This window comes from Somniosus microcephalus, chromosome 2, assembly GCF_052327205.1.
Source record: "Somniosus microcephalus isolate GS21.2 chromosome 2, FLI_Smic_1.0, whole genome shotgun sequence".
NCBI classification, from domain to species: domain Eukaryota; kingdom Metazoa; phylum Chordata; class Chondrichthyes; order Squaliformes; family Somniosidae; genus Somniosus; species Somniosus microcephalus.
Genome location: NC_140988.1, coordinates 227,561,855 through 227,586,272, shown reverse-complemented (window position 1 = coordinate 227,586,272; position 24,418 = coordinate 227,561,855). Strand labels below are relative to the sequence as shown.

The 24,418-nt window shown below is 45.0% G+C and overlaps 1 protein-coding gene across 1 annotated transcript in view; it reads left to right on the top strand.

The window, feature by feature from the left end:
- Positions 1-24,418, top strand: part of nfxl1 (nuclear transcription factor, X-box binding-like 1) — a 217,386-nt gene that overhangs the window by 166,360 nt on the left and 26,608 nt on the right. Inside the window, exon 18 of the mRNA XM_085969766.1 lies at positions 2,578-2,647. Coding sequence (XP_085825892.1) covers positions 2,578-2,647 — 70 coding nt within the window. The remainder of the gene's footprint in view (positions 1-2,577; positions 2,648-24,418) is intronic.

Genomic DNA, 24,418 nt, shown 5'->3' with positions numbered 1-24,418 from the left:
TTTGTTTGAAAAAAAGAATTAAGTAATGTAAAATAGTACAAGTGGCATTTTGTGCAATTGAATTAACAGATAATTTGAATTAAGCAACTTAAAATACGAGGAATCGACTGTAAACTCCCCACACCCATGTTGTTGGCCATCCCTTTGACCTCACAATCTCTTGCTGCCTCTGCACCTATGGTCTAAATCTCATCCTTGTTGTCCTTATCACACACATCCCGCTTCCCTCCTCCAATCCCACTGCCTTCACCATCTGCCCATGGAGAAAACTCTTTCACCCCCCTTCCCTGTCCCTTTCAATTCCTTCACCTTTAAAAAGAAAGAAAGGCTTACATTTATATAGCGCTTTTACGACCACCGGACATCTCAAAGCGCTTTACAGCCAATTAAGTACTTTTTGGAGTGTAGTCACTGTTGTAATGTGGGAAAAGCGGCAACCAATTTGCCCTCCACTCATCATTCCACCTCAACCACTCTCAGCTCGTTTAATTGCTCCCACACCACTGTCTTCAGTGCCCTTCTTCCCAGCAAAACAAAAACCATCTCCCACTTCTGCCATCTCCCCCCCCCCCCCCCCCCCCCCAGTGCAGTTCCCATCTTTGCTCCCTCAAGTTCGAGGGGTGCAAACTTAAGCTACCTAGCGCACAACTGGCCTAGCCATTCTTTACCAGATCCAGCACTATGATGCTTCACTCTCTTCAGCCAAAACCACCTCCTGTTCCAGGATCATTCTGAAAAGACAAAGATAACCCTAGACTTCTTTCACTAACCAACTGCCCGCTTTAACCCCTCTCCCCTACCCCTTTCACCTTCATCACAGGCACCCAAGTGTGAGAAGCTTATGGATTTCTTTTTCACCATCATCGTGATCATTTGTGCAGCTGCCTTCTCCCCTTACTCTCATCATCCCCCCCCCCACCCAAGCCTCCCATCCAATCTGGCCTTGGACCCTTTCTGCAATTTCTTCCCCATCTCTTCTCTCCCCACCTTATCTAAGCTCACCTTGTTCACGAAGGAAACTGATCGCCTTTCTACTAAACTTCTGATCACCTGAATCCTCTTCCTGACCATTATGCTGCCTTACATTGTCACTGGTTTTCTCATGCACCCTCCCACTCCTCTTCAAAACTGCAGTTATTGCCCTCTTCAAAAAAAACTCAAACCTTCTATTCTCAACAACTACCACCCCTTCTCCAACCTTCCCGTCCCCTCTCAAATCCTTGAATGTACCATTGCCTCCCAGTTTTGTGCCATCTAACCTGAAACTACGTAGGGCTGGATTTTTGTGAATGGGGGCGGGACTGCTGGTTGTCCGGTTTCAGTCTTGCCCCTAACGACATCTGGCCAACCCACGCTATTTTCCCTTGATTGACCTTGTTAAGCCCGCCCTAGCCGGCCAATTAAGGGAAAGCCGGTGACTGAGGACGTCGACATGTGACTTTTCATCTGTCGCAAATTTTTTGACAGATGAATTGTCAGCATTTGACAGCTTTGAGAAGCTGTCAAACACAGACAATCTCTGTTCTAAGTTGAGCCCTTGCACAGAAGACTCAGCAAAACCCCTCTCCTCAGCATACTTATCTCTCCACACTTGTACCCATCACTCACCTCTACAGCAGACTTTTCGACCCCTCTCACCACTGTAGACCCACTGCTCGCCTTGCTGACCCTGGCGAGGTTCGTAGCTGTCGGGAAGCCCGCACTTGCAGGGGTAAAATGGGGATAAGCCTCAAAACTGCCTGTTAACTCCCAGGAAGATGGCACGGAGGCGTGTTGGGAGCAGGGTCGGTACCCGCTCCCAGTTTCTGCCATTTTCCCGGCAGACCCGCCTCCCCAGGGCTGGGAAAATTCCCCCCAATATGTCTGAATCTATCCAATCCAGTTGCGTCACTTCTCCCAATACAGAAATTACCTTAACCAAAGCTACAAATAACATCCTAAATGATTGTGTCCCAAGCAGATAAGTCCCCCACCATCAACATCTTGGAGGGTGACCATTGACCAGAAGTTTAACTGAACCAGCCATATCAACACTGGGGCTACATGAGCAGGGAAGCGGCTGGGTACTCTGACGAGTGACTCACCTCCTGATTTCTTAAACACTGTCTGCGAGTCTCATACACTTCTATATACAAAATATAGGTTTATTTTGAATGTTTATTTGAGTTCCAAATTATATTCTGTAGATCCTTTCGTTAACTGACTAAGTACTTTGGAAAAAGGTTGCATTTGTTATTGTAATAAAATCTGCACCATTCCTCATAGGGAAGGTACAAAAATTTATGGACACAATACCTTAATTATGCTAGTACACCTCAAGGAGCTGACTAGAATGGAATTGGAAGAAGTTTCAGAGCGTGTTGTCTGCCTGCCTTTGTGATAATTGGGGGTGGGGAAGTGTAAAATGTAGATTTATTTAAGCAGCTGCTTCCTGCTCTGATGGGGAAATGGCAGGTTTGGTATTCTGGAAGGATGGAAGCAAATGAGCCTCAAAGCTGCTGCCTTGTGAACCTATTTGTTGTTTATTTTTGTACTACTGTACATTTTTTTGTTAATGTCATGCCTATCTTCTTTTAGGAAAATGACCACCGCTGATGCAGAAACTAAAATTATCCTTAATTCCTGCAAAAATCAGTGTCCCAAGCAGGTAAGTTCCAACACAGTACTTTACAGAATAATTAAAGATTCTAAGCCTGTTTACTAAGAAGTTGAATATTCAGGTGTTTGGAATTATGCTACTTAATACATGTTAATTCCGACAAAGGATGAGCAAAGTGCAATCTACATAGAATTACCTGTATATTCAGGGGGCCTTGTATAAAAGTAAGATGACCAAAACAAGTAAGCCACTCTCTTCGAAACATCACTGAATGAATTGTTGTAAAATATTTTTTAAAGCTGTATGCCTTATTTAATTTTTAATCCACCATTATTCCTCTTTAAGGGTATCCTAATTTTTTGGTTACTTATGCTCATCAAGATTAAGGAAATTGGTACTGGGGAACTGAACACTCTTTCATTTTCTGACGTTGTATCCACAAAGAATGCTCCCAGTTGGTTGGATGCAGAATGATACTTCATTCCAAATGTGGAACTTGCCCTCAACTTCAGACCAGTACCTTAACTGCACTAGTGTCATTTTTTTCTTTTTCCATACTATCCATGCAAACATTTCAAATAGGAGCCTTGCAGCTGGCAGAGGAGATTTTTGTCAATCAGGCTAGATTAGCACATGGTCCTTCACTCCGACTATGATACACAGTCCCCTTAAGTTTATTTTTAAAGGGTTAGGCTTATGTTTTGTACCCCAGACAATCCCTTCTCCACTTCATCTCCAGAGTGGGCAGAAAGAGAGAGAGTTACTGACATGAATCAGTCATTCATGAAAGACTTATGAAATAATACTGAGCGGCCTATGGGTGGCGCTGTCCAGGGAGAGTATAAATACTTGGGCATGGGCCCAGCTTGCGCAGGACATTCTTAACAGGAACTAGTGAAGGACACAACTAGACCTCCATGTTGTAAAACAGTTGATTAAAGCTTTGTTTAACGCTTAGACCAAGTGCCTAGTAGTTTTCTTACGTCAGTTACCATGGTGAAGTTATCAGAACAGTCACATGCTCAAAAAGTAAGAAAGATGAGAATGTGCAGCCAAATTTCCCTCTGTCCATGTTTATAAAAAAAAATCAAACTAGCTCAACTTTTTTTGCTGTTTGTAATAAATTTGCAGTTTCAGTGATTTTACTAATGTTCTAGCATACAGTTTATTTAAATACAGTTGAGATTTAATTTTTGCTGCTTTCATCGGCTGTCATTAAGTCTTGATAAATGATAATAACCCAGCAGAAAAATAATGAAATCAGCAAAAGTAAAATCCACAATTATCATAAATGGAATTAATAAAATTAAACTTCCTACTGCATGAAAATAATGTTTTTTATATTGCACCTGCTCACAGGTTTATAATTTTTTTGATAAAATCTCCATTATTTTGAGGTTTGTGTTAGTAAGCTAGAATTAGCTAGCATTGGGAAACTTTGAAAAATGGGAGTGTTATTGTCTGCATTATACTGTTTCGAGCACTGGGTTGTGCAGTATGTATTGTACATGTTGTGCACCTCTAATCTGCCTCATTACCCTAATCAGCACCAGCTGGTATTCCAGTTTGAATGCTGATTCACACTTTCTGGTCAGGGCGCTCTGCCATCTCACCCGGATGGAACACACAGTTTAGGTTATTTTGGATAAAGCAAGTCTAATGTCATCAATCACTACACATGCAATGTTCCTCCTTCATTTCCTATTTTCTTTTGTTGTCCTTTAATTTATAAATATGACCCCCTTGGTGCTTAAATTCTGTACACAGCAGAAAAGCTTACTTGGATCCAATTTGTCCAAACCTTTCATAATTTTAAACACTTCTATCATATTCCCCCTCAGGTTTTTTCTTTTCAAAAGAAAAACAGCCCAGGGTAGTCTATCTTTTCTTGTAAGTCATTCCCTTAAGTCTGGGAATGTAGCCTTTTCTGTACCCTCTCCAATAACTGAATATCCTTTCTGAAATAGGGAGACTAAAATTGCATGCAGTACTCCAGACGTCGTCTCACCAGAGCCAAATACATTTTAAAATGACCTCTGGAATTTTATATTCTACCCTTTGCAGTATATCCCAACATTCTGTTTGCTTTTTTAGCAGCCTGGGAATATTGTGCTGATGGTTATAGTGACCTGTCCACTAAAACCCCAAGATCTCTCTCCTGCTCCAATAGCTCAAGTACATTCTCATTTAGCACATAATCCACATCAACCTTCCCTCTGCCAAATCACATAACCACATCAACCTTCCCTCTGCCAAATCACATAACCTTACATTTCCCTGTATTAAATGACATCTGCCATTTCTCTGCGCACTGATCAAGTTTGTCGGGATCCTTTTGAATTTGTAGGTATTGATATTCTTCATTTGCCATTGCTCCCAATTTGGTATCATCTGCAAGGTTAGACACTTTGGACACACATCCTTCCTCTAAATCATTAATAAAGGTTACAAACAACCGCAGCCCCAACACTGAACCTTGTGGCACTCCACTGGTAACTGGCTGACAACCAGACACCTGCCCATGCACTACTATTCGTCATTGTCCACTAACCAAATATGGTAATATATACAATAGCAAAATACTGCGGATGCTGGAAATCTGGAATAACAACAGAAAACACTGGAAAAACTCAGCAGGCCAGGCAGCATCCGTGGAGAGAGAAACAGAGTTAACGTTTCAGGTCGAAGACCTTTCGTCAGAACTGGAAAAAAGCAGGAAATGGAAAGCAAGTTTAGGGACTGGGAAAAGGGGGAGGGGATGAAAGAACAAAAGGGAAGGCTTTGTTCCACGGAAGTTCAGCGTAAGCTCGAGGAACAGCACCTCATCTTTCGATTAGGCACTCTACAGCCCTCTGGACTCAGAGTTCAACAATTTCAGATCATAACCTCGGCCCCTATCACACATATATATTTTCTTTTTCTTATCCACACTTTTTGTTTGGCCTTTTTTTCCTTCCCTCCCACATGGCAGCTGTCCTTCATTCTGCCAGCGCAATTCACACCTCATCTAGAGCCATCCTTTGTTCCTTAACCTATTCCATTACCACCTCCTCTTGCCTTGAATATCTCTCAATGTCTCTTAATCTCTCCTGCTTTCTATCCTATCACTGACCTTCCCTTTTGTTCTTTCATCCCCTCCCCCTTTTCCCAGCCCCTAAACTTGCTTTCCATTTCATGGTAATATATAGTTGATTGTGTTTGGTTACCTTTGTAACTGTCAAATTTGCTTCAGTTTGATAGACACCGATTCTTATCTTGATTGTGTGGTTGACTGAAATTTGCAGAAGAGTATATTTTAGTAATTTAAATTAAATTCAAAATTGTTTTATCCAAACCAGGATTATTTTGGAAAATGCTTTGAAATAAAATTCTGCAGCCAGACTATTTTAAAAGAAACAAATTATCTATGATTTTTTACTGATCATCAAGATGAATGCATCTTGCATCTGCACTTCCTTATCTCCAATCTCAGTTCATAATGGCATTTTCCTTTCCCACATGAGCTATCACTATAGTTTGAGGTTATCCTTGTACTAGATAATGATGAGTTTTATACAGAGGACTTGCTCCCAATAGGAAATGGCTTGATAAGACTATGTCACTAACTTTAAAAATCTATACAGAACCATTTGTTAGTTATGTTGATACACAGTACAGGAAACTTTGTGCTATCCGGAGGTGAGCTATCCGGCAATCTGGAGCCACCGGCAAAAATCAGCAGCCGTTTTTTATTCTTTTTGTTTGTTTTTTTTGCTTTGTTTGAACAGTCAAGCTGTGCAAGGTCTGTAGCTATAGCAACAGCTTCAGCTACAGAGCTTTAGGGCCACACCCAAGTGTTTAGAAGCTGTTGCTAATAACAGTGTTTGTTGTCAAATACGGAGATAAGAATCTCCATATCTCTCAACATCAACTCTGGAGAGTACGGCAGTTTTAAGGCAACAGCAGCAGCTTGGTCCCGTGAGTGCCGGATAGCACAAAGTTTCCTGTAGTCAGTTTCATAGAATAGTACAGCACAGAAGGAGGCCATTGAGCCTGCACCGGCTCTTTCAAAGAGCAATCGAGTTAGTCCCACTCCCCCGCTCTTTCCTCATATCTCTGCAATTTTTTCTCCTCCTTAGTAAATTAAAAAATATTATATTCAAAAACTTTTAAAACGTGCTTATTAGTGTCCTCACGCCCAAAAAGAACCGGTTTAATTTTAAGAGACTCCTCGAAGGCCTACAAACGGTGCAATTAGTGGGAACTCGCAGTGGTGATTCATTTGATCTGGGGCGTGGCCAGTTTTGTGGGCGGGGCCAGCACTGGACATATTTTGCATTTGAAATTCCTCGATCATTTGCGCTGATTTGGCCGATTTTGGGTGAATTGCACTGAAAAAAATAGAGCAACCTAGCAGAAACCCCAGACCATTAATTTTGTTCTGGCCTTTCTTTAAGTCTTGCTGATGCATCAATTCCAGGGTTTGCTTTTTTGTTAAATTTTATTTCTCGAATCCAAAGCTCAAACCCCAATTGTTCGATGTGGCACATCAGTTTGGTCTCACACTGTAGGCTATATTCTAAGGTGCAGCAGTACCCGGGAGCACTTGATAGAGTAGAGTAAAACAACACAAAGTAGCACGAGAACCCAGTCATTTACAGCAGATTCAACACAACAAAACCTAACGCTCCACCTTAAGGATCTAGTGCTTTTAATCACAATTCAGCACTTGGCATCTTCAATAACTTGCTAGTTTCATTTTTGGGGTTTATTCCATCGTGGAGGAGAGGGGGATAAGAAGTCCAGAAAACGAATTGTGCCTCTAGTTCTCAGGATATCCCAAAATGATTCACAGCAAATGAAGTGTAGTCATTGTTATACAGTATAGGCAAATAGGGAGAAACATGAAACAGCTACTAAGGCTGACAACGGGATGAGGCAGAGACTGTCCACAGTAAACTGGGAAAATCTGTTAATGGGTAAAACAACAGATTAGTGGGAGATGTTTAAAAAAGAACTTAAATGTGATAGAGAACCAGCTTGTACCCCTGAGGGGCAAGAGCTCTACTTGCCAAAAAAAAGCCATGGACAACTAAAGAGGTAAAGGACAGTCTAAAACTAAGTGAAAGGGCATACAAAAATGTGTAAAATAGCACGGATCCTGGTGAATGGGAAAGATACAAAGAACAGCAAAGGGTCACAAAACAGATAGTAAGAGCTACAAAAAGGAGTATGAAAAGAAACTTGCAAGGGATACCAATCAATATGAAGAATTTTTACAGTTACATTAGGAAAAAGAGGGTGGTCAGGAGCAATGTTGGCCCCTTAAAAACTGAAAGTGGTGATATTGTCAATGACAATGGGGAAATGGCGGACATGTTGAATTTACTTTGTGTCAGTATTTACAGTAGAAGAGGTTAGTATGCCGGAAATCCCAAAGAAACTAATATTGAATCGGGGACAGGGACTCAATAAAATTAAAGTAAGTAAAATAACAGTAATGAAGAAAATAATGGCACTAAAGAGTGACAAATCCCCAGGAGCAGATGGTTTCCATCCCAGGGTTTTAAAGGAAGTAGGTGAGCACATTACAGATGCCCTAACTATAATCTTACAAAGTTCTCTAGATTCAGGAACCATCCCTTTAGATTGGAAAATTGCACATGTCACTCCGCTTTTTAAGAATGGGGAGAGAGGGAAACCAGGGAATTATAGACCAGTTAACCTAACATCTGTTGTCGGGAAATTGCTGGAGTCTATAATTAAGGATAGGGTGACTGAGCACCTCAAAAATTTTCAGCTGATCAGAGAGAGCCAGCATGGATTTGTGAAAAGTAGGTCATGCCTGACAAACCTGATTGAATTTTTTGAAGAGGTGACTAAAAGTAGTGGACAGGAGAATGTCTATGGATGTTATTTATATGAACTTCCAGAAGGCATTTGATAAAGTCCCACATAAGAGACTGTAGAAGCCCACGGAATTGAGGGCAAATTATTGACCTGGTTAGGAAATTGGCTGAGCAGCAGGAGACAGAGTAGGGATAATGGGTAGGTACTCTAATTGGCAGGAGGTAATTAGTGGTGTCCTGCAGGTATCTGTGTTGGGGCCTCAACTATTGACAATATTTATTAACGACTTAGATGATGGCATAGAAAGTCATATATCCAAATTTGCCAATGACACAAAGATAAGCGGCATTGTAGGCAATGTAGATGAAAGCATAAAATTACAAAGGGATATCGATAGATTAAGTGATTGGGCAAAACTGTGGCAAATGGATTTCAATGTAAGCAAATGTGAGGTCATCCACTTTGGACCTATAAAGGATAGAACAGGGTACTTTCTAAATGGGGGAAAAGCTAAAAACAGTGGAGGGCCAAAGAGACTTGGGGGGTCCAGGTACATAGATCATTAAAATGTCATGAACAGATACAGAAAATAATCAAAAAGGCTAATGGAATGCTGGCCTTTATATCTGGAGGACTAGAATACAAGGGGGTAGAAGTTATGCTGCAGCTAAAGAAAGCCCTGGTTAGACCACACCTGGAGTACTGTCAGCAGTTCTGGGCACCACACCTTAGGAAGGATATATTGGCCTTGGAGTGAGTGCAGCGTAGGTTTACCAGAATGAAACCTGGACTTCAAGAGTTAAGTTACAAGAAAAGATTACACAAATTAGGGTTGTATTCTCTAGAATTTAGAAGGCTAAGGGGTGATCTGGTCGAAGTTTTCAAGATACTAAGGGGAGCAGATAGGGTAGATAGAGAGAAACTATTTCCACTGGTTGGGGATTCTAGGACTAGAGGGCATAGTCTAAAAATTAGAGCCAGACCTTTCGGGAGTGAAATTTGGAAACACTTCTACACACAAAGGGTGGTAGAAGTTTGGAACTCTCTTCCGCAAATGGCAATTGATGCTAGATCAATTGTTAATTTTAAACCGGAGATTGATAGCTTTTTGTTAACCATAGGTATTAAGGGATACAGGCCAAAGATGGGTCTATGGAGTTAGGTCGCAGATCAGCCATGATCTAGTTGAATGGCGGAACAGGCTTGAGGGGCTGAATGGTCAACTCCTGTTCCTATGTTCCTAAATGTGTCAGCCAATTTGTTCACCGCAAGGTCCCATAAACAACAAATGAGATATGTGATGGTGTTGCTTAAGGGAGCAATGTTTGCCAGGGCCCTTGGAAACTCCCTGCTCATGCTTGCAAAGTGCCATGCATCTTTTAGATAGGACCTCAGTTTTGGCAGTGGACCACTCAGAATTGCACTGATGTGTCGGCCTAGATTATATGCTGAAGTCCTGCAGTGGGGCTTGAACCCACAACTTGATGCAGAGCCAAGGGTGCTACCAACTGAGCCACTAATTTATATTTATACTGTTTTATATATCCATCTCTTCACCCACAGCCTACCTGTTGGAAAAGAAAGTTAAAACCTCAATATTTCACTTTCATCTGGTGTTGCAGCTGTGCTGATCTCTGTTTGCACTCTCCTGTGTGCACAGTAGTGTAGTGCAGTGAACATACAATGCTCCTATCATAAAACAATAGGCTAGAATTTGCTGGGAAAATAATGGTGAGTTTAATGCGCGTGCCATTATTAGTGTGTAAATACCCAGCAATTTGTGGCAACGAAGACATACCTCGCAAGAGTTGCGAATCACCACAAATTGCATTTGCGGCACCAAAACCTTTCGAGTTGAAGGGTGAGGATAAAAATCTTAACAAACTGGGCACGCTGCGAGATACCCTGCTCCAGCAAATTCTGTGACATTGCGTCCTCCGCCCTCCATGAGCAACGAGAAACAAAAAGTCCGGTGTTTAATAGTGAAAGCTTCCTCAGAAAGGAATTGCTGTGATCCCAGTTTTTGTAAAGAAACATTAATAACTGCATTAGTTTTGAATCATATTGTAGCAATGGCTGTTAAATATCTTGCTTGTACAAAAGTAGTAGTGATGCCGGTACGGTGATAGATTTCGCGATGCATAGGCTCTGCATTAAGCATGTCAACTGGTAGAAAAGCTATTTGAAAACGGCTTTAAACTTTAAAAGGTTTTGAATTTGTCACAAACATGTAACCACAAGCTGGCATCCATTAAGTGCTTAATTAATAGTATTGTCTGTCTGGAACCACAGAATCGGCGTCCGGATTGTATTGGGTGCGACTGGATATTTCATTGTCAGAACTTTGTGAATCATGCGAGACGACAAAGATTGAATTCCATGTAATTTGCCTGCTAGCAGTTAACCGCATTAGTTGATTTTTGTCTTGGTGTTTTTACTTCAACAATACAAAGGAGACTGTTGGAATTCATGACGCTGGACTCTTTGTTTTGGCTAAAGAAAAAGTACAAGAAGTTTACAGGGCTCCTGAAGTTTGTTTGACTAGAAAGTGCTATATTTACCTCAATTGTAACTTTTTTTCTGTTGGCTTAAGGTTGGGTACTAATCTGGAACAGTACCCATGGATTGGAGGATAGCTAATGTTACCCCACTATTCAAAAAAGGTGGTAGAGAGAAAACGGGGAATTACAGACCGGTAAGCCTGACATCGGTAGTGGGGAAAATGCTAGAGTCCATTATAAAAGATGGAATAGCAGAGCACTTGGAAAACTGACTGGATCGGACAAAGTCAACATGGATTTACAAAGGGTAAATCATGCTTGACTAATCTACTGGAAATTTTTGAGGATGTAACTGGTAAAATAGATAAAGGAGAACCAGTGGATGTGGTGTATTTGGACTTTCAAAAGCTTTCGATAAGGTCCCGCATAAGAGATTAGCGTGTAAAGTTAAGGCACATGGGATTGGGGGCAAGGTATTGACTTGGATAGAGAACTGGTTGGCAGACAGAAAGCAAAGAGTTGGAATAAACGGGTCTTTTTCCGAGTGGCAGGCAGTGACTAGTGGGGTACCGCAGGGATCGGTCCTTGGACCCCAGCTATTCACAATATATATTAATGACCTAGACAAGGGAACTAGATGTAATATCTCCAAGTTTGCAGACGACACAAAGCTGGGTGGGTGTGTGTGCTGTGAGGAGGATGCCGAGAAACTCCAAGATGATTTGGACAGGTTGGGTGATTGGGCAGAAGCATGGCAAATGCAATATAACATGGATAAATGCGAGGTTATCCACTTTGGTGTCAAAAACAGGAAGGCAGATTATTATCTGAATGGCAATAGATTGGGAGAAGGGGAAGTGCAACGAGACCTGGGTGTCTTTGTGCACCAGTCGCTGAAGGTAAGCATGCAGGTGCAGCAGGCGGTTAAGAAGGCAAATGGTATGTTGGCCTTCGTAGCGAGAGGGTTTGAGTACAGGAACAAGGATGTCTTGCTGCAGTTGTACAGGGCCTTGGTGAGACCACATCTGGAGTATTGTGTGCAGTTTTGGTCACCTTATCTGAGGAAGGATGTTCATGCCATGGAGGGAGTTCAGCGAAGGTTCACCAGGCTGATACCTGGGATGGCAGGAATGACGTATGAGGAGAGATTGTGTCGATTGGGCTTATAACGCTGGAGTTTAGAAGAATGAGAGGGGATCTCATTGAAACTTATAAAATTCTGACAGGACTGGACAGACTAGATGCAGGAAGGATGTTCCCAATGGTCGGGGAGTCCAGAACCAGGGGTCACAGTCTAAGGATAAGGGGTAAGCCATTTAGGACAGAAATGAGGAGGAATTTCTTCACCCAGAGAGTGGTGAACCTGTGGAATTCTCTACCACAGAAGGCAGTGGAGGCCAATTCATTAAATATATTCAAGAAGGAGTTGGATATATTTCTTAAGGCTAAAGGGATCAAGGGATATGGGGAGAAAGCAGGGACAGGGTGCTGAATTTGGATGATCAGCCATGATCAATTGAATGGCGGAGCAGGCTCGAGGGGCCGAATGGCCTACTCCTGCTCCTATCTTCTATGTTTCTATGTAAAACATGTATCTAAGGATTTTAAATTATATTTGTATTCTCTTTCAATGGCTCTGCAAAATTTCAAATATCTAGTTGCAGATACGTTATGTTTACTTCAAGCATTTTATTATTTCACTTTTTTGAGGAATTTTTTCGATGAGCTTGCCATTAACCTTTCACTAAGTGTAATAATGGCCCGGAATTTGTGGTCAGTGGCGAAGTGAAGGCGTTCGCGGCTGGCCCCGAAGTAAGCTTCGCACAAAGATCAAGAAGTTCGGGCTTTCCGACGTTCAATTCAAATGAACAGAATATAGTGGGGATCCCATCATGCGATCTGCTGGGACGTCAACAAGCTGTCTAAGCAGCCAGTCAAAACGCAGATTCTCACAGACAACGAACAAGGAAGTGGGTAAGCTCTTAAAACTCTAACTTTTTAAAAATGTTAGAGAGAGCAAAACGAAGATTTGGGCTTTTGCATGGTGGGGTGTGGTTGGGGGGTGGTAGGCAGGCACAGCGCAGTCTGTGTCGGTTCAGTGAACGACAGACCGCAACTTCAGGATTTCCGCAGTTACGGTCAGTTTCAAAGGCGGAATGACGGCGAACGCTGCAAGCTCACTCATCTGGACTGCAAATTCCGGGCCATTATATATGAGTGGTGACTTGCTTTAGCTGCTTAGTTTGTAAAGAATCCATCTGTTTTGAATGTTGTGGCATATATGCAAATTTAATCATAATGATGCTGCAAACTGGGGCATGATAGGCTTTCAGTGAGCTATAGAAAAATAATTGTCTTAATCCTTTGGGCACTTTTTTGCATTATTACAAAAAAATTGATGAGAAGATTCTGTGCCGTGCTACTAAGTAGTTTGTGGGTTCCTATTTCTCCCTCGTCTTAGCTGCATAGTACAGGGCAGGCAATAATCCAAGACTTCCTGCAGGAAGGAAGTGAACATGGATGGTAAATCAATTGGGCCAAGTAGCATTGGCAGGTAGTTTGTGAGTAAATTGCTTGCTAATCTTTGCCACGGCATAGTGTAGGATGGGATAGCAGAGCTAAAGAGAAACACTTAAAAATTGGGTACAAAGGGATTTTTCTTTTTTTTTAAAGAATACCTTATGTTTCGAATCTTCTTATCTTGCCTTTATCATTTTACTGAACATCACTCCTATAGATCCAACGAGGGCATTGTAAGAACTTGATACTTAAATCATTTATTGAGCCACGTTGGATAAAAGTGAAATATTCACACACAAAAAGCATAACATGTACTAGTTGTCCATGTAAGTTAGCATTTGTTTATAATCTCATGCTTCCAGCCATTCATTTTATTGACAATTTTACACATTACTTCCCAATTTGAGGTTGAAATTTTATTTTTGGCCCTGGTCAACAAAAAAAATATGAAAATTCAAATTTACAAGATTTGGACCAGTTGGGTCATTATTAGCAATCGTCCTATTGATTATCCTAACCGATACTATAAGCTTTTACTAGTGAAAGACTTTCCCCCAAATTGGTAAATGGTGGTTGAATAAAGAAGAAGAAAGAAAGATCTTGGGGGAGAAATTCAGTATCACCCCATTTGGGGTGCAATTATTGGCCAGGCGCAAAGATTAGCGCCTGGCGCTAATTATCGCCTCCGACTGCAAACTTGGCTTCTATCGCCCCTGGAGGTGATTGGAGCGTTAAATCAGGCATTTCACACCTGTCTTAAGGTGCAAAGGCCGAGCAGTGAGGCGCTACCTCAGAGCGCTGGCGAAGCTCATGTGATGTCAGTCAGCAATGGAACACAGACACAATGGCGCTGGCCAATTCTTAAAGGGGAGGGTTGATCTTGCTCTCCATCCACATCCTGCTCATTGCTGCCTTGAATCTCGGCCCGGAGAGACCTGTACATCAAATCTGCTGCAAAGAACAATGGAGAGACCCAGGGAAAGAGCTCAGAGTGCAGCCCCCATAGTCTCTTCTAAATCGATACAAGGAAGAGCAAATCAAAATGAACCTGCAAAGTGCTGCTCAGTACCCAAAACTCCTTCACACAGCGTTGAATCTCTCCAGAAGTCTCTCTCTCTCTCTCTCTCTCTCTCAGAATGCGTGGTGCAAAAATGTCTCCAACAAAAAAAGGCAGGAAGCAGTCGCCTTTAAATAGCGCTCCCCCAGTATCTTCCTGACTGCAAAATGCTCCCCTCAACCTGTCGTTGCTAGCGGCAGGCGGTAAGGCAGGGGGTGCCACTCAACATCCGGTCCGGGGCGTTGCACACTCGACTGACGTCATGATCTGCTGGCGCAGGAGATCATGGCAGTAGTGTTTAGCGCCGCCGCAAAATGTCTAGTTAATTTCGTGAACGACGCAAACATCGCTTCGTACGGGCGCTAGTTGCTTTGCGCCGCATTAGCGCCCTCTTAAGGCACTAACGGGAGGCGCAATGCAACTGAATTTCTCCCTCCTTGTATTTATATAGCACCTCTCACGGCGGTAGGATGTCCCAATGAACTACTTATGAAGTGTTGTCAATTTGCACACAGCAAGTTCCCGCAAACAGCAATGAGATTATGTAAGGTTCTTGAACTTGATACCAACTTGTTTGCAAATAATCTTTATTCAGTTTGACCATGTCTTGGCACACTCTGGGGGTAATTTTAACTGTATTTGCTCAGTAGAAACCTGGTGTGTGGGCAGTTAAAATCGCCCTGGCTCTTACCTGTCTGAAAGCGCCATGATCACAACACCTGCAATTTTAACCTGCTCTCCTGAGCAGGCAGCAAGGAATTGCGCCCAGAGCCAACAGGGTCCTTCTTTACATATGCATGTTGCGGCCCAATGACATCATTGAGACCCGACTCTAATTTTAACTCTGGCCTGAGCAGGGAACCCAACTCTGGCCTGAGCGGGGAACCCACCTGAAGTTAACATCGGGGCCATGTCTTAAGCAATAGTCATATAGAGAAATAAACAATATTACCCGCTTTTGCTCTGATTTAGAGAACTAACCTTTGTCAATTCTTTTGTTGTTGCCTCTACGAACTGTGAAGGAAAGCTTAAGACCTTTTATAGGGCTCTAGTCCTGCACAGCTGTCGCTTAGAGTTGTTTTTCAGTTTCCTAACCAATGTTCCCTCTAATTTTTTATTGTACTGAGCGGGCCACAAACTCCTTTGAGCGCGATCTTTTTGTCTGGGCAAATTTTACAACAACTTTTACAACAACAGCTGCAACCACTTAAAAGCATATATACAGTAATGCCATATTGCTACTCCACTGTCTCAAATCATGAGACAATCAGACAAACTCTTAAAAATCATGAAATCAGTTGCTCTTTTTTGGTTTATAAACCTCATCGTGGCTTTGTTGGTGAAAAATAAATTCACTCGAGTCTGTCTTAAAATAAAAGTACACAGTTTAATAACAGAACGTTCTGGGAGAAGGTCATAGACCCCGCGGTCTAGTGACACCCTTCTCGTTCTCTCTTGGTTGGTACAGCTTTTTATTCTATTTTCATCCAATCACATTGTATTACAATAATCACCTGATCACATATGGCTTATTTATTCTTTTCAGTATTAGTAAAGGTTAGTTACATCTTACTATGCCTTTGGTCACAGGTCAAATTCCCATGACCCCTATATTAGAAACATAGAAACATAGAAGATAGGAGCAGGAGTAGGCCATTCGGCCCTTCGAGCCTGCTCCGCCATTCAATGAGATCATGGCTGATCATCCAAATTCAGTACCCTGTCCCTGCCTTCTCCCCATATCCCTTGATCCCTTTAGCCTTAAGAAATATATCCAACTCTTTCTTGAATATATTTAATGAACTGGCCTCCATCGCCCTCTGTGGCAGAGAATTCCACAGGTTCACCACTCTCTGGGTGAAGAAATTCCTCCTCATTTCAGTCCTAAATGGCTTACCCCTTATCCTTAGACTATGACCCCTGGTTCTGGACTCCCTGGCCATCAGAAACATCCTTCCTGCATCTAGTCTGTCCAGGCCTGACAGAATTTTATATGTTTCGATGAGATCCCCTCTCAATCTTCTAAACTCCAGTGAGTATAAGCCCAATCGACACAATCTCTCCTCATACGTCATTCCTGCCATCCCAGGTATCAGCCTGGTGAATCTTCGCTGCACTCCTTCCATGGCAAGAACGTCCTTCCTCAGGTAAGGCGACCAAAACTGCACACAATACTCAAGGTGTGGTCTCACCAAGGCCCTGTACAACTGTAGCAAGACATCCTTGTTCCTGTACTCGAACCCTCTGCTGTGTCTACAATTTTTAGCTAAAGCAGCATATTCCTTATCGCTTACGCAAAACACACATATTCTGTCTTGTCCCACAACTGCGACTTATCTTGGTTTTTCGAAGCTTCTCACACTGTCTTCTGTGCAAGGCTAGCGAGAGTGGCACTTTTTCAATCTGTACTGTCTTATCTTTGTTTTTCACATAGCACTTTTTAGTCTGTCCTTTGTTTAGTTTTGCCTTTTTATGTAAGTCAATTTTTATTGTGATATTTCTTATCTCAACCTGGTTTCTTTTAGTTCTTGTTCATTTTCACATGACCCCACTCCTTTGTTCTGATTTTAATTTTGCTGGCATCACTTAATTAGTGGTCACCTCGGCTGTCTGAATTCTGAGAGGGTTCATTTTAACCCCTTCAGCTTTATTTAATCTCCAACAGGTCACAGCTCTTACAAAAACGATATATGTCTTGTCTTCGAATTTGCTTTGTGTCAGCGTTGTCCTATCAAAGTTAATCATAACATTGCGGGGTCCTTGTCCGATTAGGATATATGCTAATATTGGAGATTAGTAGGGACAATGGGGGAATAGGAAGAAGCAGACGGTTTGGCAACATCCCATGTTTGTGAGGTGTTAATTTCAGATTGGCTAGAGCAATGGAGGCACTGAAGCTAACACATTAGCAACTTCTTCTTAGGCAGTCCCTCGGAACCGAGGATGACTTGCTTCCACATTAAAAATGAGTTCGCAGGTGACTGATGAGTTCAATGCGGGACCTACAGACTCTGTCACAGGTGGGGCAGACGGTGGTTGAAGGGGCGGGTGGGTGGGGTGCTTGGGTTGACGTGCGCTCCTTGCGCTGCCTGCGCTTGGCTTCCGCTTGCTCCCGGCGAAGAGACTCGGTGTTCGGCGCCTTCCCGGATGCTTCTCCTCCACTTTGTGTGGTCTTGGGCCAGGGATTCCCAGGTGTCGGTGGGGATGTTACACTTTTTCAAGGAGGCTTTGAGGGTGTCCTTGAAGTGTTTCCTCTGCCCACCTGGGGCTCTCTTGCCTTGCCGGAGCTCCGAGTAGAGCGCTTGCTTTGGGAGCCTCGTATCGGGCATGCGGACAATGTGACCCGCCCATCGGAGCTGATTGAGCGTGGTCAAAGCTTTGATGCTGGGGATGTTGGCCTGAGCAAGAACACTGACGTTGATGCGCCTATCCTGCCAATGGATTTGCAGGATCTTGCGGAGGCAGCGTTGGTGGTACCTCTCCAGTGCTTTGAGGTGCCTGCTATACATGGTCCATGTCTCTGAGGTATAGCAGGGCAGGTATCACTGCTGCTCTGTAGACCATGAGCTTAGTGCGGGTTTGAGCTCCTCGTCTTCAAACACACTCTTCCTCAGGCGACCGAAGGCTGCACTGGCTCACTGAAGGCGGTGTTGGACTTCGTCATCGACGTCTGCCCTTGTTGACAGTAGGCTCCCGAGGTATGGAAAGTGGTCCACGTTGTCCAAGGCCTCGTCGTGGATTTTGATAATCGGGGGGCAGTACTGTGTGGCGGGGGCAGGTTGGTAGAGTACATGCTCCTGAGCTGGTGGCTGTATCCCAGGTGGCAAGGGCTGTGCCCTCATGATGACCAGGTTGATTGATTCCACAGGTAATGGGGATGAGTTATGAGGAACGATTAGAGAAGCTTGAAGCTAGAAAGATGGAGGTTAAGGGAGAACAGCACTGATATTTAGGCTTAGAAATTCGATTGTGAAGCACCCATTGTTTGGGTGCTATGGATGCCGTTTTAGGTCGAAGTCCCACTCCAGAGTCTTGGCTGACACTCCAGTGCAGTACTGAGGGAGTGCTGTACTGTCGGAGGTGCCATCTTTCGGATGAGACTTTAAACCGAGGCCCCGTCTGCCATCTCAGGTGGATGTAAAAGATCCCATGGCACTATTTGAAGAAGAGCAGGGGAGTTATCCCCAGTGTCCTGGCCAATATTTATCCATCACCATAACTAAAAACAGATTATCTGGTCATTATCTCATTGCTGTTTGTGGGAGCTTGCTATGCGCAAATTAGCTGCCACATTTCCTACATTACAGCAGTGACTGCACTTCAATAATACTTCATTGGCTGTAAAGTGCTTTGGGACGTGTTTTCATGAACATTCCAATCCTTAACCATGGAGCCCAGAACGTGAGTACGAGAAAAAGGTTGAAATGCTTACAACTATCTTGAGCCGAAAGTGCTGAGTGGATAATCCAATTTGCTTCAATCCATTAAGAAGCATCTGAGTGCATTCAACACACCAGAGGCTATCGGCCTTGACATTTCGACTGTAGTACTGAAGACCTGTGCAGCGCAGAGAGCCATTTTCTAGACAACTGTTCCACTACAACAATGGCATTGATATGCACCCATCAATGTGGAAACTTGCCTTGGTGTGTCCTAGCACAGAATAAATCTAATCCGTCCAATTACCACCCTATCACCATCCTCTCAATAATTAAATAAACTGATGGAAGGAGCAACAGTACCATTTGGCACCAATATCCTGCTCACCAGCGCTCTATTCAGACTCTGCCAGAACAACTTGGCTCTAGACCTCATGACAGCCTTGATCTAGACATGAAAACAAGAACGGAATGTCAGGAGAGAGGAGCATAGCTGCCCTTGACATCAAGGCAGTATTCAACTGAATATGACACCAAAGAGTCATAGAAAAACTGAGGTCAGTGGAGGTTGAAGGATGAATTCCTGGAGTGTATACGGGATGGTTTCCTGGACCAATATGTTGAGGAACCAACCAGAGATCAGGCCATCTTAGACTGGGTATTATGTAATGAGAGAGGATTAATTAGCAATCTTGTGCGAGGCCCCTTGGGGCGGTGTGATCATAATATGATAGAATTCTTCATTAAGATGGAGAGTGAAGTATTTGACTCAGAGACTAGGGTCGTGGATTTAAATAAAGGAAACTACGATGGTATGAGGCGCGAGCTGGCTAGGATGGATTGGAGAATGTTACTTAAAGGGTTGACGGTGGATAGGCAATGGCAAACATTTAAAGATCGCATGGATGAAGTACAGAATTTGTTCATCCATGTTTGGTATAAAAATAAAACAAAAAAGGTGACTCAGCCGTGGCTAACAAGAGAAATTAGGGATAGCATAAGATCCAAGGAGAGGACATATAAATTGGCCAGAAAAAGCAGCAAACCTGAGGATTGGGAGTAGTTTAGGATTCAGCAAAGGAGGACAAAGGGATTAATTAAGAGGGGGGAAATAGACCATGAGAGTAAGCTTGCAGGGAACATAAAAACTGACTCTGAAAGCTTCTATAGATATGTGAAGAGAAAAAGTTTGGTGAAGTCAAATGTAGGTCCCTTGCAGTCAGAATCAGGGGAATTTATAATGGGGAACAAAGAAATGGCAGACCAATTAAATACATACTTTGGTTCTGTCTTCACAAAGGAGAACACAAATAACCTCCCAGAGATGTCGGGGAACATAGGGTCTAATGAGAGGGAGGAACTGAATGAAATCAGTATTTGTAGGGAAATGGTGTTAAGGAAATTGACGGGATTGAAGGCCGATAAATCCTCAGGACCTGATAATCTACATCCTAGGGTACTTAAGGAAGTGGCCCTCAATAGTAGATGCATTGCTGGTCATCTTCCAAAATTCTATAGATTCTGGAACAGTTCCCATGGATTGGAGGGTAGCTAATGTTGCCCCACTATTCAAAAAAGGTGGTAGAGAGAAAACGGGGAATTATAGACCGGTAAGCCTGACATCGGTAGTGTGGAAAATACTAGAGTCCATTATAAAAGATGTAATAGCAGAGCACTTGGAAAACAGTGACAGGATCGGACAAAGTCAACATGGATTTACAAAAGGTAAATCGTGCTTGACTAATTTACTGGAATTTTTTGAGGATGTAATTGGTAGAATAGATAAAGGAGAACCAGTGGATGTGGTGTATTTGGACTTTCAGAAGGCTTTCAATAAGGTCCCGCATAAGAGATTAGCATGTAAAGTTAAAGCACATGGGATTGGGGGCAAGGTACTGACTTGGATAGAGAACTGGCTGGCAGACGGGAAGCAAAGAGTTGGAATAAACGGCTCTATTTCCGAGTGGCAGGCAGTGACTACTGGGGTACTGCAGGGATCGGTGCTCGGACCCCAGCTATTCACAATATATATAAATGATCTAGACGAGGGAACTAGATGTAATATCTCCAAGTTTGCAGTCGACACAAAGCTGGGTGGGTGTGTGTGTTGTGAGGGATGCCGAGAAACTCCAGTATGATTTGGACAGGTTGGGTGATTGGGCAGATGCATGACAGATGCAGTATAATGTGGATAAATGCGAAGTTATCCACTTGGTGGCAAAAACAGGAAGGCAGATTATTATCTGAACGGCAATAGATTGGGAGAAGGGGAAGTGCAATGAGCCTGGGTGTCCTTGTGCACCAGTCGCTGAAGGTAAGCATGCAGGTGCAGCAGGCGGTTAAGAAGGCAAATGGTATGTTGCCTTCATAGCGAGAGGATTCGAGTACAGGAGCAAGGATGTCTTGCTGCAGTTGTACAGGGCCTTGGTGAGGCCACATCTTGAGTATTGTGTGCAGTTTTGGTCGCCTTATCTGAGGAAGGATGTTCTTGCCATGGAGGGAGTGCAGCGAAGATTCACCAGACTGATACCTGGGATGGCAGGAATGACGTTTGAGGAGAGATTGGCTTGATTGGGCTGATACTCGCTGGAGTTTAGGAGAATGAGAGGGGATCTCATTGAAACTTATAGAATTCTAACAGGACTAAACAAACTAGATGCAGGAAGGATGTTCCCGATGGCGGGGGAGTCCAGAACCTGGGGTCACAGTCAAAACATAGAAACATAGAAGATAGGAGCAGGAGTAGGCCATTCGGCCCCTCGAGCATGCTCCGCATTCAATGCGATCATGGTTGATCATCCAAATTCAGTACCCTGTCCCTGCTTTCTCCCATATCCATTGATCACTTTAGCATTAAGAAATATATCCAACTCCTTCTTGAATATATTTAATGAATTGGCCTCTACTGCCTTCTGTGGTAGAGAATTCCACAGGTTCACCACTCTCGGGTGAAGAAATTCCTCCTCATTTCTGTCCTAAATGGCTTACCACTTATCCGTAGACTGTGACCCCTGGTTCTGGACTCCCCGACCATCGGGAACATCCTTCCTGCATCTAGTCTGTCCAGTCCTGTCAGAATTTTATAAGTTTCAATGAGATCCCCTCTCATTCTTCTAAACTCCAGCGAGTATAAGCCCAGTCGACCCAATCTCCCCTCATACGTCATTCCTGCCATCCCAGGTATCAGCCTGGTGAATCTTTGCTGAACTCCTCCATGGCAAGAACATCCTTCCTCAGATAAGGTGACCAAAACTGCACACAATACTCCAGATGTGGTCTCACCAAGGCCCTGTAGAACTGCAGCAAGACATCCTTGTTCCTGTACTCAAACCCTCTTGCTACGAAGGCCAACATACCATTTGCCTTCTTAACCGCCTGCTGCACCTGCATGCTTACGTTCAGCGACTGGTGCACAAAGACACCCAGGTCTCGTTACACTTCCCCTTCTCCCAATTTATTGCCATTCAGATAATAATCTGCCTTCCTGTTTTCGACACCAAAGTGGATAACCTCGCATTTATCCACGTTATATTGCATCTGCCATGCTTCTGCCCAATCACCCAACCTGTCCAAATCATCCTGGAGTTTCTCGGCATCCTCCTCACAGCACACACGCCCACTCCAGCTTTGTTACGTCTGCTAGGGGTAAGCCATTTAGGACAGAGATGAGGAGGAATTTCATCACCCAGAGTGGTGAACCTGTGGAATTCTCTACCACAGAAGGCATGAAGCCAATTCATCTATATATATAAATCGGTCGGTGTGTCTGTCTGTCATTCTGTCTGTCTGTCATTCTGTCTGTCATCGCCTGTGCATCTGTCGGGCTATGCGCTCGAAAGTTACATGGGCGTACCTACGCGCGCGTTACCTCCAAAGAAAGCTTACGCTTCCGAGACGGTTTTAAGCGTATTTACGTTTCGGCCGGGCTAAAATCCCGCCCGCGGTATCCCAAAAACCTTCAACGTTCCGCTCATTAGCATCTCATTATCCGCTCATTAGCGACAGAGTGACCTCGAGCTCGACCAATCGTACGCCGGGTTGCTGGCGTGTGCCGCCGAGCCAATCGGTGCGCGTGTGCCGGGCCTTATCGTTCTGAACCGAGGTGAGTCGCCGCTATCTTGATTCCAAACTTTTCCTTTCTTTTCCCCGCTTTCTGCGTCTTTAAAAAAAAAAACGTTGCTTTTAAAACACACATTGTTTTAAAAAAAATGATTTAGAAAGTAATTAACTTATCTAATCTCATTAATTTTCCGACCTTTCCCCGTTTTTCCAGGTAGGCCTAGAAGCCTCGGCGTCTCCTCCGCACCCACGCCCGAGCTAGGCACCTCCCGGCCCCACTCGAAGGCTGGAGGGCCGAGCCTCAGCCCAGCGCCGCTAGGGTGCGCGCGCAGCAGGAGCTGAGACGCGCTGTCTCTCTCTGGCTCGGCCGGGGGGCGGGGCTTGCTGAGCGTCAAGCGTTACCCTGGCAACCCCGGCCGGCGTCTCGCACAGCTGCAATCGGCGGTCTTCACCTCGGAGGGGGGGGGCCGCGACGCTGTGTGGGGGGGGGGGGTGGCGTCCGCGACTCTCTTTCCCTCACCCCGCCCCCTTTTTCCCTCCCCCCGCCCCCTTTGTCCCTCCCCCCGCACCCTTTTTCCCCTCCCCCCGCCCCCTTTTTCCCCTCCCCGCCCCCTTTTTCCCTCGCCCCGCCCCCTTTTTCCCTCCCCGCACACCTTTTTCCCTCCCCCGCCCCCTTTTTCCCTCCCCCGCCCCCTTTTTCCCTCCCCCGCCCCCTTTTTCCTCCCCGCCCCCTTTTTCCCTCCCCGCCCCCTTTTCCCTCCCCACCCCCTTTTTCCCTCCCCGCCCCCTTCCCTCCCCGACCCCTTCCCTCCCCGCCCCCCTTTTTCCCTCCCTCCGCCCCCTTTTTCCCTCCCCGCCCCCTTTTTCCCTCCCCGCCCCCCTTTTTTCGCCTCCCCCGCCCCTTTTTTCCCTCCCCGCCCCTTTTTTCCCTCCCCCGCCCCTTTTTTCCCTCCCCCCGCCCCTTTTTTCCCTCCCCCGCCCCCTTTTTTCCCTCCCGCCGCCCCTTTTTCCCTCCCCCGCCCTCCTTCCACCCCCGCCCTCCCTTCCCCCCCGCCGCCCTCCCTTCCCCCCGCCGCCCTCCCTTCCCCCCCGCCGCCCTCCCTTCCCCCCCGCCGCCCTCCCTTCCCCCCCGCCGCCCTCCCTTCCCCCCCGCCGCCCTCCTTCCCCCCCGCCGCCCTCCCTTCCCCCCCGCCGCCCTCCCTTCCCCCACCGCCGCCCTCCCTTCCCCCCCGCCGCCTCCCTTCCCCCCCGCCGCCCTCCCTTCCCCCCCCGCCGCCCTCCCTTCCCCCCCGCCGCCCTCCCTTCCCCCCCGCCGCCCTCCCTTCCCCCCCGCCGCCCTCCCTTCCCCCCCGCCGCCCTCACCTTCCCCCCCGCCGCCCTCCTTCCCCCCCGCCGCCCTCCCTTCCCCCCCGCCGCCCTCCCTTCCCCCCCGCCGCCCTCCCTTCCCCCCCCGCCGCCCCTCCCTTCCCCCCCC